Genomic DNA, 12,790 nt, shown 5'->3' with positions numbered 1-12,790 from the left:
AAAATGGTAAGCGCATGTACTGTCCCAGGCAAAGTTTTGGGCTTGGACCAATATGCACCATCTGTAGATTCTTTTCAGTCTTTCTTATACTTGCATGAGTCTTTTTTTGTTGCTAAAATGGTTATCACCATCTGGTAAGCATTTTTACCGTTATCATTACATTACTCCTCTTGTCTTTTTCTGTCTCTTGGTATCAGTGAATCTTTCCAGTTCTATTCTCAAAACCTATGCATCTATTGTCACATCCTTTTTCGTTCTAAAGAATCGTGATGAGATCCTCTTGTTATTTTTTGTGCTGGTCTGCATGGCAGTGTGGGCGACATTGTGGTGACTAATTAGCACGACCACCTCACAGTTCAGAGTTTGTGGGTTCGTAACAAGGCTCCAGCTGTCCTGTGTGGAGTTTACATGTTCTCCTTGTTTTTGTTTGGGTTTTCTTCAGATGCTCTGCGTATTGCGTAAAATGCATGTTAGATTAATTGAAGATTTTTAAAGTGAGAATCTTGAATCTTGTTGGTCTATAGGCATGGGCCGATATCAGAGTCTGACAGTATGATAAATGTCATAGTATTAAATTACAGCTCTTAAATGAATTATTTTTAAATATAAATAACACTGGTGTTTTGAGAAAGTTTTCGAGACAGCAGAATAGACAGTGGTGAAGTAGAAGTGCTGCTTCCTTGATCTTGATATTGGTGGGCAGTCATGGCAGGTAATTGTTGCAATGGCATTGATGTTGTTTCTGGGAGGTGCACAGCTTCCTCTACAGTACAGTTGATGTAACGGTGTTATCCTTTATTGCAAGTAAAATTTGCCCTGCAATGTCGATCAATGGAGCAGGCAGTGTCAATCACCTCGACCCTCTCTGAAGCAGTACAGTGTTGCAGATCATCCATAATTGCTAGTGATGTCCTCCGTTGCCGGCTTCAAAGACAAGGTGACAAATAGGGTGCTCTTTGTTTCAGACCTCAGTAGATCCGTGAAGTAATTTAAAGCCCCTAGAAGTTGGTAACCCCTCACCAAAGTGTGCACATCACTTTGCCATAAGATGCCATAAGCGGAACTGCACAACAGGCCTGCTACTGTTCCAAGTCTCAGAATCATTTTGAAAATAGAGCTCATCACTACATGACAAAGTGATTGCTCAGGAATGTTCTGTATTGACTGATTCTTCTACAGTTCTTTCTTCCTTTTTGCGATAGAAATCCTGCACAGTGTGCCATCATGCTTGTAAATCATTGTCTATTGTGATACTAGACAATTGTTCTACTGTGATGCCCCACTCGCGCAGCATGTTTTCAAATACTTCTAAGATGTTCTAAGAAGTGTGGTGGTCCTCTTGGGAGGAAGAAAGTTGTGAGGCAGAAAGACTTCAATTCCCAGTCTGGAGAGAGGAAATGCACTGTGAAGCTTATGTATGATTCTCCATTGCCAGTCCAGTTGTTGCAGAAAACCACACACCTTTTGACACATGGGCCCTGTTTCCTGTGTACGACTTTGGAATTTCATTTTGCATGTTTTTGGCAATGACATATGCAACAACACTGTTCAAGTCTTACCGGTCATAGCAAACTTGGGCAGCTTTAAAATAAAAAAAATAAAAACATAATTATCAAAATCGTGTTATACTGTGGAACTGGTAACTGGCCCATGCCTATTTTTTTTGTCTGTGCCCTGTGGTTAGCTGGCATCCACTCCAGGATGTACCCTGCCACTTTCCCATTAGCTGGGATAGAATGCAGCACATCTACAAGCCTAACGAGGAGTCCAATATGAATGGCTAGTGACATGGATAATTTATTTTCACTTACGGCAAAATTACAGCCCCCTGCCCCAATTGTTCAGTGAAGGATTTATAAATCTTAATGCCAAAGTTCTGAAATGTGCAGGAGATTCATACAGAATCTATCAAGGTGAACAATTTGGGGTTGATTCAAATTGAGATGGTTTGTTCTTGTCCGTTGTCTCTGCTCTGCTGAATGCTATTCCTGTTTCTCCTTCATTGTCAGGGCATTTTAATGTCTTCTGTATCTCTGTATTGCCAATCTGTCACTCTGCACAGTTTTCACAGTAATCTTAAGTGACAGTTGTTTATTCATTCAATTCCATCCTCCAAAATGGTGCTCAGACTATTGCCATCGGGCAATTAAATCGGACATGCTTCCCTGTGGTACAGACGATGTATGGCGGGGGGAGAAAAAACACAATTTTTCCTTCTGTCTCAGCCCAACAGACAGCACTTGTGCCAGATTGCAGAATTACATTCAATGTTATAGATCAGGAATGGACAACTGGCTGTATGTGTCCTGCAACCATACTCAGAGTGGCCCACTTATTAAACCCTTACATTTATTTGTTTTGTTAGTTTTATTTTGAAAAGATCCCTCCACTAATCAGGCCTGTATGGTTCAATGACCAGACATATGCCACTCCTATTTAGTAAACGGGACACAGCAGCCCAGCTGGAGTTTACCAAAAGGCACCTGAAAGACTCTTAGAACACGAAAAAGAAAATTCTCTGAAGATTCTTTGGCATGAATGCCAAGTGTTATGTTTGGAGGAAACCACCGCTCATCACCTGAACCAATACCATCCCTGCAGTAAAAGCAAGGTGGTGGCAGCAGCACTTGTCAGGATTGAGGGATTGATGAATGTAACAATGTACACAGACATCCTGGATGAAAGCCTAGTTCCGAGTGCTCGGACAGGGCGAAGGTTTACCTTCCAATAAGACACCGATTCTTACACAGCCAAGACAAATAAGGAGAGGCTTCATGACAACTCTGTAAATACCCTTGAGGCCCACCCAAAGCCCAGACTTTAAATCAATCGAACATCTCTGAAGAGATCTGAAAATGGCTGTGTAACTATGTTCCCCATCCAACTTGATGGTGCTTGAGAGATGCTGTAAAGAGCAGAACTTCTCAGATTGGTATTCAAAAAGGCTGACATGTCTGCCAACAATGTGTGATTTAGGGTTAGGGAAATAATGTGGAATTTGCAATTTTGTAAATCTTTTGTAACAATGACTAAATGTCACTTTGTAACGTTTTTTTTTTTTGTTGTTTTTGCATATGGATTTTCACCTATTTTATTTTCCAGTTGTTGTTTATAGACAATAAATGTGAGGCACCTGTGCCAGAAAATGTTTGACCTCGCATGAGGGCATGTTCATTCTACATAACATTCCAAGGAATCAAGTTATAAAAAAGTAGAAAAACATCAACCTAATTAAAGTGGTGAATTTCATGAGTACTGGAGGGAGAAAAATATTATCCTATAGATACATATTTAATACATTTAGAGACTCAACTGCATTAGTATGATCAAGTAAGACACAAATTAGTTACACCAAGTGTTTCCAAATGGAACAAACCTTCCATGTTTGTCGGTGCATATTACGAATTGGGTGTGTTTAGTGGAACATCATCCTTTAGCCCTCACTAAAAAATGAATTTCATTAGACCCAGTTTACAAATAACTGTCTTTGTGTCCCTTTGCGTCCATAATTCCATTGATGTCCTTATTCCACCCCCCTCCCCTGAACAGGATTCAGATGGGCCCTCCAGACCAGAGGCTGTTCTCCCCCCAGTGTTTTCCGCTCTACGTCAATCCAGAGTGGTGTCATCCACCTCCGAGGAGGAAGAGGCCCTTACAGAAAAGTTCCTTAAGATCAACTGCAAGTACATAACTGATGGAAAGGTAAGGCGGTCTTTTTTATAGTAGGATAAGGTGGGTTAAATGAGAGATTCTAATATTAAAATGTTAAAGGAATAAACCTCAAGTACTTTCACATTCATTAATGTTAAAAAGGGAGAAAGGATCAAATTGTTCACAGCACAATCATTTTATAATCCAACAGTTCTCCAGCACATCAATATAAAACTGCTGCACGATGTCAATCTTAGACAATCTCCTAAAGCAAACATTAAAAAGTCCTCCTTTAATTCATCCAACCTGGAATTGTTTTAATGAATTTGACAGATTTCAGTCATCATCTGGCTGCCCGTAAGCATGTTTGTGTTAGAGACACCTTTCCCTGCTAGACACACACAAAGATCCATGGTATCGAACCACTCTACTGATTCACTTTCAGCGTCCAAATGAATGTATTTAAGTGGTAGGCACTAGCGATCAGTAACCTACTTGATTTAGAACAGGAGTTTCAAATTGGGTCTGTTGTAACAATGGGGATTGATTTAGTGGTAAATAAAATCTTAACTTCATCCTTCTCTGTATTGAAACACTTATTTGATCGCACCTACTAAAAGTGACAATACGTCTTTCTATCTAAAAGCAGAACGTAGAGAACGGCAATGCTTAAGACACAGCTTTCTTCCTTTTGCATTTTTTTTCAGGGTTCAGTAAGTGGGGTATTGCTGGTGACGCCCAACAACATCATGTTTGATCCACACCGGATGGACCCTCTGGTTCAGGCCCATGGGTGTGAGGAGTATGGCATCATGTGTCCTCTGGAAGAGGTCCAATCCGCTGCCATCTTTAAAGAGATCACTGACCCCAAGATCAGAGAGACTGTGCCTGAGTAAGAGAATTTAATACACACACAATCTGAATCGATTATACGAGGGAGGGAAGTACACCCGAAACGACCACTTGCACTGCAAATTGAATTGCGCTTCTTCTTTCAGGGATATTTTCCCCATTATTAAAAGAAAATATGATGTCATTTTTAGTGATACCTTAAACAAGATTACCGAGTTGAGGGAAGGTTTTTTTTGGCATTATTTCAGCCCCGAACAACTCAAATGACCTTGACAGTTTGCCTCTCTTTTTTTAAAAGTATAACTTAACCAAGAGTTTAAGGGTTAATCAGGTCAAATGTTGGTTTCAGTCAGTTTTCTTTCCTCAAAATTGGGGGGCATTTCTATTAAGATTAAGAGCACCACTGATAACACGCTTGGCATGATTGAAGGCAAAGGGTCACCTACAGGCTGATTGCATCATCAACCAATAAACAGTTTCATTCTTTTCCCGTATTTACCAAAATAAGGATAAAAATACAATCATACCAAGGTTAATTAAGTATGCCTTAACCTTCCTACGCATTGGTTGTTGCTCAGTATGCAGAAGGAATTAGCCATCTCTGTGGAATCAACGGCTTCCTCCCACAGAATCGTCTGTTTTTCTTTTGCTTGGCTTGAACAGGTTTTAAGTTACAAGTCTATCCAAGTCTGAATTATGCAAGGATAAATATAGTATTGGAGCCCTGTGGGGTCTTCTTTTTGTTGTTGTTGTTGTTTCCTCTACTGGCAGCTTGGTCTGACCAGTGCTGTATTTAGCTGGTTGGGAGTTGCTGCCCATGGAGCAGTTATTATGCTGGCAATCTGTCTCTTTCACTCTCCCTTCTCTCATGCATAGTGTAATTCTGTCCCATATGACGTATGCAGTTACATGGATGCTTTGACAATAAATATGGACGCTTTGATTTGCATAATAAAAATATATGCTTACAAAGGACTTAGCCAGACGGACTAATAAATAATAGCTAGAAATAAAAAGCATAGTAAGATGCCAATGACAATAAAAAAGCAACAACAAACGGCATTCCATGTCACTTACTGTGCACTGTGGCATAAAAAAAAATATTAAATCATAAGGGCATTAGTATTTCTTGATAACTGATAGAAAATGCTTGTGCGTCATTTCACGCTGTTTATTTTTCCAGTGACTTGGAGCCTCTGCCATCTGAAAGACATCCTTCCCAGCAGAAGGACCCAGAACAGCAACAGAAGGAGCCAGGAGCCGGTGACAGTGGCAGCACTGCCCCACGCAGCACAGAGGGTTCAATTTCAGAAGATGTCTTCACGGAGTCTGAGCTGTCCCCCATCAGGGAGGAAGAGCAAGCGTCCAGCGAGGATGTCTGTCTGGACAAGTCTTCTTGCGCCTCTGTAGAGTCTGTGCAGACCGTGACCCAGGAAGAGCCCACTAGCTCACAAGGCCCGGCCAGTACCCGCAGCTCAGTCAGCCATCCCGAAGAGCCTCCAGCCACAGTAGTGGACAATCCTCCAGACACTGCCACAGAAAAGAATATTCAGTCCCCATTGGGATCCAAGCAGCACAGTGAAGAGAAGCCACCAAGCACACCCACTACCAGCACCACTAGCCAGGGTCCCCTTCGCCCCAGCAGCAGCAGCAGCACCTCTTTTCCAGGGTCCCAAACATCAGCCACCCCACTTGCCACAGACACCCTTTCTGTCACAGCCAGTCTACTTGGGGATGCCAACGAGGGGACTGAAGTCTCCAAAACTGACTCTATGCAACAAGGGACATTGGAGAAGGATAATGTAGAACAAGGGCAAAAGGGAAACACACAGAACACCCAGGGTAATGTATTTAATGATTTATTTCAGAACAGCTCAACTTTGACGCTACATTATTCATTGGTTACGCATCGAAGTAAATTGTTGACTTTTTAGGCTAGTATCAATTGGGCAGGTAATTATAATCTGTTTAATCAGCATGTAGTATAATGATGATGATGAGGTATGAATGCATAGTTGTTTTCCTGATCAGCAATAGGGACACTTGTTTTTCCATTTTTAGATTCAAGATTCAAATTGACAATTCAACCACATGTAAAGCGTCTGTATCTAATCCAATACAAATCCAGAAAACTATTTTTGTTCCCTGAGAAATGTTAAAAAAAAATTCAAATTATTATATGTTGAGCAGTCCTCAACACACATCTTAGAAATCACTACACTAGAGAAATCAGTAGAAAAAAAACTATTAAAACACACAAAATTACCAGTTTCAATGATTTTATAATTATGTAAACATTTGTGTGAAACCAACAAATCTTTTGAAAGAATGCTTTTCTTTATATGGCCTTTAGCTCTCCATTGAAGTTTGACTTAGTGCCCAGATCTGTTTGAAACACTACCCAGTCATGATAGTGGGTGACAGGCACTGCCAGACCACTCGGGATTAGGGAGGGAAGAATGCAGCTTTTGTCGCTTTTAGGTTTGCGTCGGGTTATTGCCTCTGAACACATGGATCGGCCCCAGAACTAAAGTAGTGTTGTGCATCTAGCTTGGCTTAATACAACAGTACATTTGGTGTTTGTGAGATATAAACTCAAGTGGGTCACTCTTCTCATGTGATGCCAGCTGTGAACTGGTGTACCTCGAGCTGTCCGCTTTGGGATCAAACCACAAATGATGTATGCCAGGTCGGAACAGAAGCCTCACCGTGACTCATTTGGTGCTACATTACCCAATTTAGCTAGATTCTGTAAAAAAAAAAAAAAAAAAAGCCAGTTTCACAAACCTAGATAGCAGCAGGGAGTTTTGTAATTTTCACTCTGCAATTGCAATTATTCTCCAATTATTCTCCAAAAGCAGTTAATTCAAATACATTGACTGTACCTCCTTACTAGGCACAGCAGTCCGCACAAGTAACCACAGAAAATGTACTCATACAGGAACTATGATAGCTATGCAGATTGTTTCTTCATGCTCAACCTAGATTATCTATAATGATAATTTGCAGTACACTTTTATGGATACAAGACTGTGCTACTGTAAACTGTGTGCTCGTATTTTTTTCCTGTCCTTTTAAGTTTCTGGCACAGAATATCAAATGTCAGATGAAGTGGCCCTTAAATGGAAATTGGAAGATTACGTGATAGGTTTCTTCACTAGATAAAACATTTGTCAGAATACTAACATTTGAGAATTCATATATCATTGTAATTAAAAAAAAAACCTGTTTTGATTTAAAATAGTCCCATGTTGTTTTTCATTTGACTTCTGCTTCTAGGATCTGCACAGAGGAGGAAGAGCCACTCACACAAGTTCCTATGTCTGCGGGTGGGGAAGCCAATGAAAAAGACGTTTGTTTCCAATGCCAGCGCATCCATGCAGCAGTATGCCCAACAGGGCAAGAAGCACGAGTACTGGTTTGCCGTACCGCAGGAGAGGTCAGTTACTCTGCCGCATATGACTCAAGCGTATACAAATCTATCTTTGTTCACTTACAAATGAATTGTTACACCTGTTTTGTGATAAGTTGTATCAAGCAGAGTTGAAGTGCAAGATTTTTGGAACAGCACACAGCGGGGATAAGGAACAACAGAAAGCATCAAAAGTCAATATATAGTTGACGCCTGTTGAAATATAGCAAGAAAAAAATACATGTCCAATGCTGATAACCCTCCAATAAGTGTGTTTCACGAAAAAGTACGGATGCCCTGATTTTTCAAAATCTGCAAATCGATGAAATCCACTAACAGTACTAAAAAAAAAAATATCTGAGATAAAAACTGAACCTAACTTGCACTGCAAAAAGCTGTTATGTGGGAACCAGCAGTTGGGAGCTTGTCATCCTCATTTTCCAGTAATGACTCGGTGCTCTTTTCAATCAGTAATCACATTTGAATCAGACAAGCATCCATGTCATTATTTTTTTGGGTTCCATTTACTGCTTCTCGGTTATGTCGAGTGCAGGATGCAGCTCTGAAATCATCCCCCTCACTTTTTTGTTAGGAATTTAAGAAGTCTAGCCTTGTCTGTTGTTCTGTGCCACATGTTGCCTAGCTACAGTCCCACCTGTCAAGCAGTTTTCCGGTGTGCTGCTCGTACAGATAATAGCTAAGGGACGTGTCAGATTCAAAACTAGCTTTGAATAGTGGGGCTTGTAAGCTGTTACTAGTCATTTAGCTATTTCTTTGCATGGGTGATGGGAGTGTTGCTAAGGTGCACAACCAAATGGCTCATAAGATCTTTGCTCGTAGAGCAATAGACTCTCTGTAATCTGACCTAGATGGGAAGCGAGGCGTATGATGTGTCTTTAAGTCACTTTGCAATTGCGAAGGGAGAAAGTGAGGTTAGGAATGAGCCATACGCTATCAAGACACTGGATACAGCTCAGCGTAGTTATAACGATTTATAAAGACTTACTGACTGACGTATAAAGTGCTTGCAAAATAGTTAAGCAGCACACACACACACATATAAAACAACCTGGGCTGGTTCCCATTATTTTTCTTTAATATTAAAAAAAAAAAAAAGCATGAATTTATCAGATGCTAAAGAACACATTTTAACCAGGGGTGACTATAATTATGGAGACCGGTGTATCTCAAAATAAATAAATATAAATAAATGGAACCAAATGGACTTTAAAAATGTTTTATGTCAAGAGTTGTATGTTGTATTGCTCAGTATTCATTATGCATCTCAAAATGTTTGAGTAATTAATTGATGATTAATGTTTCAACAAAAAAAATTGCCTCTTGATTTTCTGCATTTGTCCCTCCTAGGTCAGACCACCTTTATGTGTTCTTCATGCAGTGGAGCCCAGATATGTATGGTGAGGGTGTCCGAGGGATGGGACAAGAACCCGGATTTATGGTTGTCAAGAAGCACGAGGTGTCAGAAAGTGCTGCGGACGAGCCCATCACTGACCTCAACGTCAAAGAATGGGAGGTAGGATCTTCCTGTTAATTATGCTCCATGTGTGCTTTTTGTGATTTATTGACTCAGGCTCACAGACATGGATTATTCAGTTCCTCACTATTTATTAATCCATCATCTGTGAAACCAGAATCATGCATTGTACTGTATATGACATTGTTGTGTGTCCAATTAAATGTTCACACTTCAGTTTGTTTTCATTATGCAATGCTCAATGTAAATGGAAAGTTGTGTAAACTGCTTCTATATTTTGCATTTGTATGAATTTCATCATTGCATATTTTCTGTGAACTTTCAATCACGTGTACTTTGTGTGCCATGTGAATACTTGCTTTGCTTGGAATCGCGCATTCTGAACTTCCAACCAAAGTGTTTTGCATGTTTGTGCAATTGTTTACTATTCTCAGTGTATTGTAGAGTCCTTCAATGTTGTGTGGCAATCGCTATTGTTGGTCAGCATTCTGCAATCTATATTGCTGAATGCACACTGACCAACTTGATTATCCATTATTTACAAAAATGCTAAATGTGCTTTAAAGACAATCGTATGTTGAGTTCGACCTTTTGAGTGTATAATTTCTGAATGTGGAGAGGAATCAAAACCGGTGTTGTCGTTCCGTATACTTAGCTTTGTGAGTGGTGATTACTCCAATAAAAGCATTTGTAGAATTTAGTGATAATAGAAAGAAGACACTATGGTGAACTGTTTAGAGGCTGGAGAAAACTTTCACTGAAAATTAATTCTCATGTAAGTGGATTGTGCTTGTTCTATTTTAAGAAAAAATGACCGGTAGCTGGACTCACAGGTTATTGGGGTAATGTAACCTGTTCAGCGGAGATGTCAAACTCAAGGCCTGGGGGCCAGATACGGCCCGCCACATCATATTATGTGGCCCGCGAAGACAAATTGTGCATCAAATTACTAGAATTGCAAATTGTCTTCACTTTTAATATCTTTTTTGACCAATTTGTGCTCGTCTGATGTGAAAACAAGTTATTTGTCAGTTTGTTTTGTAGCTTTTACTGTATATGAGGTGCTCATACATTTATTTGGGTTGACAGTCATAATGGCCCTCTGAAAGAAGCTATGACTACAATGCAGCCCGCGAAAAAAAATGACTTTGACACACACCCCTGCACAGAAAGGAGTACAATTTGATCCAAATCTTTTCTGTGCATTTGACAACAAAACGTTGAGAATATGAAAAATATCAGTATGCATCGACCTAGAGTACTGTTGCTGTAGCTTTAATCGTTCCAGTATTTAGACGGGGTTGTACTATTTTTAACCAATGGGGTGCGTGTTCTATTTATATCCCAAGTTGTAATTGGCTTTCAGCAATGTCACTCTGATGTATCGCTTTAGGACACCTTCCAAAAATATGTTCTATTTAAGTCTACGCAGAAAGGTTGCCAGGGCACAGCCCCTCAATGCCTATCTCGGGTATCCAACTATCCACACGGGGAGTTAGATGATTTGTGATGAGACTTTCTGTTTTCAACCTCGCCCTGGAAGCAAGACATGTTTTCTAGGAGGGTGAAGGGCCAAGAGAAACAACTGGCACCTAAGTATACACGTGTATGTTTCTTGTTTTTTGCCCCATGAATATGCGCTTTGCTCTTACGCCGTTGTAGTTCGAGAGCGACGCTAGCTTGATAGCGAAGCTAACTAGCACGCTAGCAAATCAGCCGGCCGGTTTTTGATCTGTCACTTTTATATAGAAAGTGGTCGCCCCTGTTTGGGGGCCGCTTTATCTGTCCGCATATCACAGCGAATCCACACGCGAGAGCTGTCAGAAAGTTTGTTGAGTATAATGATCCCATTGACGATGCTACGATGTTGCCAGGAGCTTGGAAGTTGTCATTTCCTCATATTTGACGCGCACCTAACACACAGTTACTGTGGAATATTATGGATCATAAAGAGTACAAATTGGCTAAACTTTGTTTCTGCGTGTAAACAAACCTACATGGGTGTCAGTCAACTGAACAAGTGTGTGGATCTGGTTTATTTGTGTATTGTATGGCTAAATTGTTTTAGTGATTTGTTGTACGCCTTGTGCCCTGAGGAAGCTTGCTTGTGACCTTCAGCTTCAAGGTTATCTTTCTCATGGTAGCGTGAACCTTTTTTTGCATCAGTGATTTGATTTCATTAGAATTTCTTTCCTCTGTTGAGTTATGAAAAATATTTTTTCAAGAGTTATTTATTTTTGTCGTGATTGATGAATACATTTCATTTCTTTCCTCTGTTGAGTTATGAAAAATATTTTTAAAGAGTTATTTTAGTCGTGGTTGATGAATACATTTAATTAATGAAAATTGTTCTAATGTTTAACAATAAGAATTACAGTAATTGTCTCTTATGAAGAACTAGTGCAAATGTTTTCAATTGATAATTAATATATATCAATGTTGGTTTGCTTGGTAAAATGACAATCACAGGTACAGTGAACTTAAAACTGAACCCACAACACATTTAAAAGAAAAAAATCTGTGGTTTCAAGATTCAGTACATTTTGTCCCTCCCAATGCACATTTACAATATTTCTTTCATACCGCTTCTCACACTCTCGCTTCCAAATGATTTAGTTGGCTTGCTTCAAGTTGTTTGTCGTTCCTACTGACACATAAAACAAAAGAGAATCAAACATTGTATGGGTTGAAATTGACCCTAAAACTGAAAGATGAAACAAAAGTACAATTAAGCATCATATATGTAAACACCAGAATGTTCAACCCAACCATCGTATTCAGTCTGTGAAGTTTGTGCCAACGTGCAAATATGATGCTAATGGGCTGCAAATTTCCTTGCCTACATGATTGCATTTGAAAATTTGAGCTCGAAGCTGCATCACACCACAAAAATGCCAGGTGACATTGAGAATGTACTTTGTGACGATACCATTCAGCATTAGCCAAAGTTTTTGCACAAACATGGACCACCTGATTGGCTAATCGGTGCCCGTAACATGTGATATGAGACTTTGTCCCCTTCCACTACTGTTGCATTCAAACATTGCTTTTTAAGAATGAAGATATGTTCATTATCTTAGAATTAGTCTTCGGACTAAGCCTAAAAATATATTAGAAATAAATACTGTATTTATCGTCAAGACAGACATAGTTTGGTCATCAGTAGTCTTTATTAAGTGGCAGAAGTGTAACGCTTATTAACTGAAGGTAATTTGGACCAAGGTGCTCGACTGTTGACATGACTGAAGTGCCTTCAGCTGCTCATGGAGTGAGACTCGAATGCATTTTTTATGAGAATGGTAGTTAACTTCTTAACTGCATTATTGGCAGTTGTAAAGCGACTCCTTGTCACCAACAAAGAAATTGCTAATGGGCCGCAA

At 39.8% G+C, this 12,790-nt stretch overlaps 1 protein-coding gene across 6 annotated transcripts in view; it reads left to right on the top strand.

Moving 5' to 3' along the window:
• The window catches only part of oxr1a (oxidation resistance 1a), a 91,108-nt gene that overhangs the window by 72,334 nt on the left and 5,984 nt on the right, over positions 1-12,790 (top strand). For 5 of the 6 annotated variants that reach the window (XM_049730502.1, XM_049730504.1, XM_049730501.1 and 2 more), the window contains 5 exons: positions 3,550-3,702; positions 4,359-4,543; positions 5,687-6,345; positions 7,783-7,942; positions 9,284-9,449. In XM_049730502.1, coding sequence (XP_049586459.1) covers positions 3,550-3,702; positions 4,359-4,543; positions 5,687-6,345; positions 7,783-7,942; positions 9,284-9,449 — 1,323 coding nt within the window. Of the gene's footprint in view, positions 1-3,549; positions 3,703-4,358; positions 4,544-5,686; positions 6,346-7,782; positions 7,943-9,283; positions 9,450-9,488; positions 11,017-12,790 lie in introns of those variants that run through there. The other variant, XM_049730507.2, reaches the window with a different exon arrangement.

This window comes from Syngnathus scovelli, chromosome 9 (assembly GCF_024217435.2).
Source record: "Syngnathus scovelli strain Florida chromosome 9, RoL_Ssco_1.2, whole genome shotgun sequence".
In the NCBI taxonomy this organism is placed as follows: domain Eukaryota; kingdom Metazoa; phylum Chordata; class Actinopteri; order Syngnathiformes; family Syngnathidae; genus Syngnathus; species Syngnathus scovelli.
The sequence above is the reverse complement of the archived record's forward strand: the minus strand, read 5'-3'. Positions and strand labels throughout refer to the sequence as shown.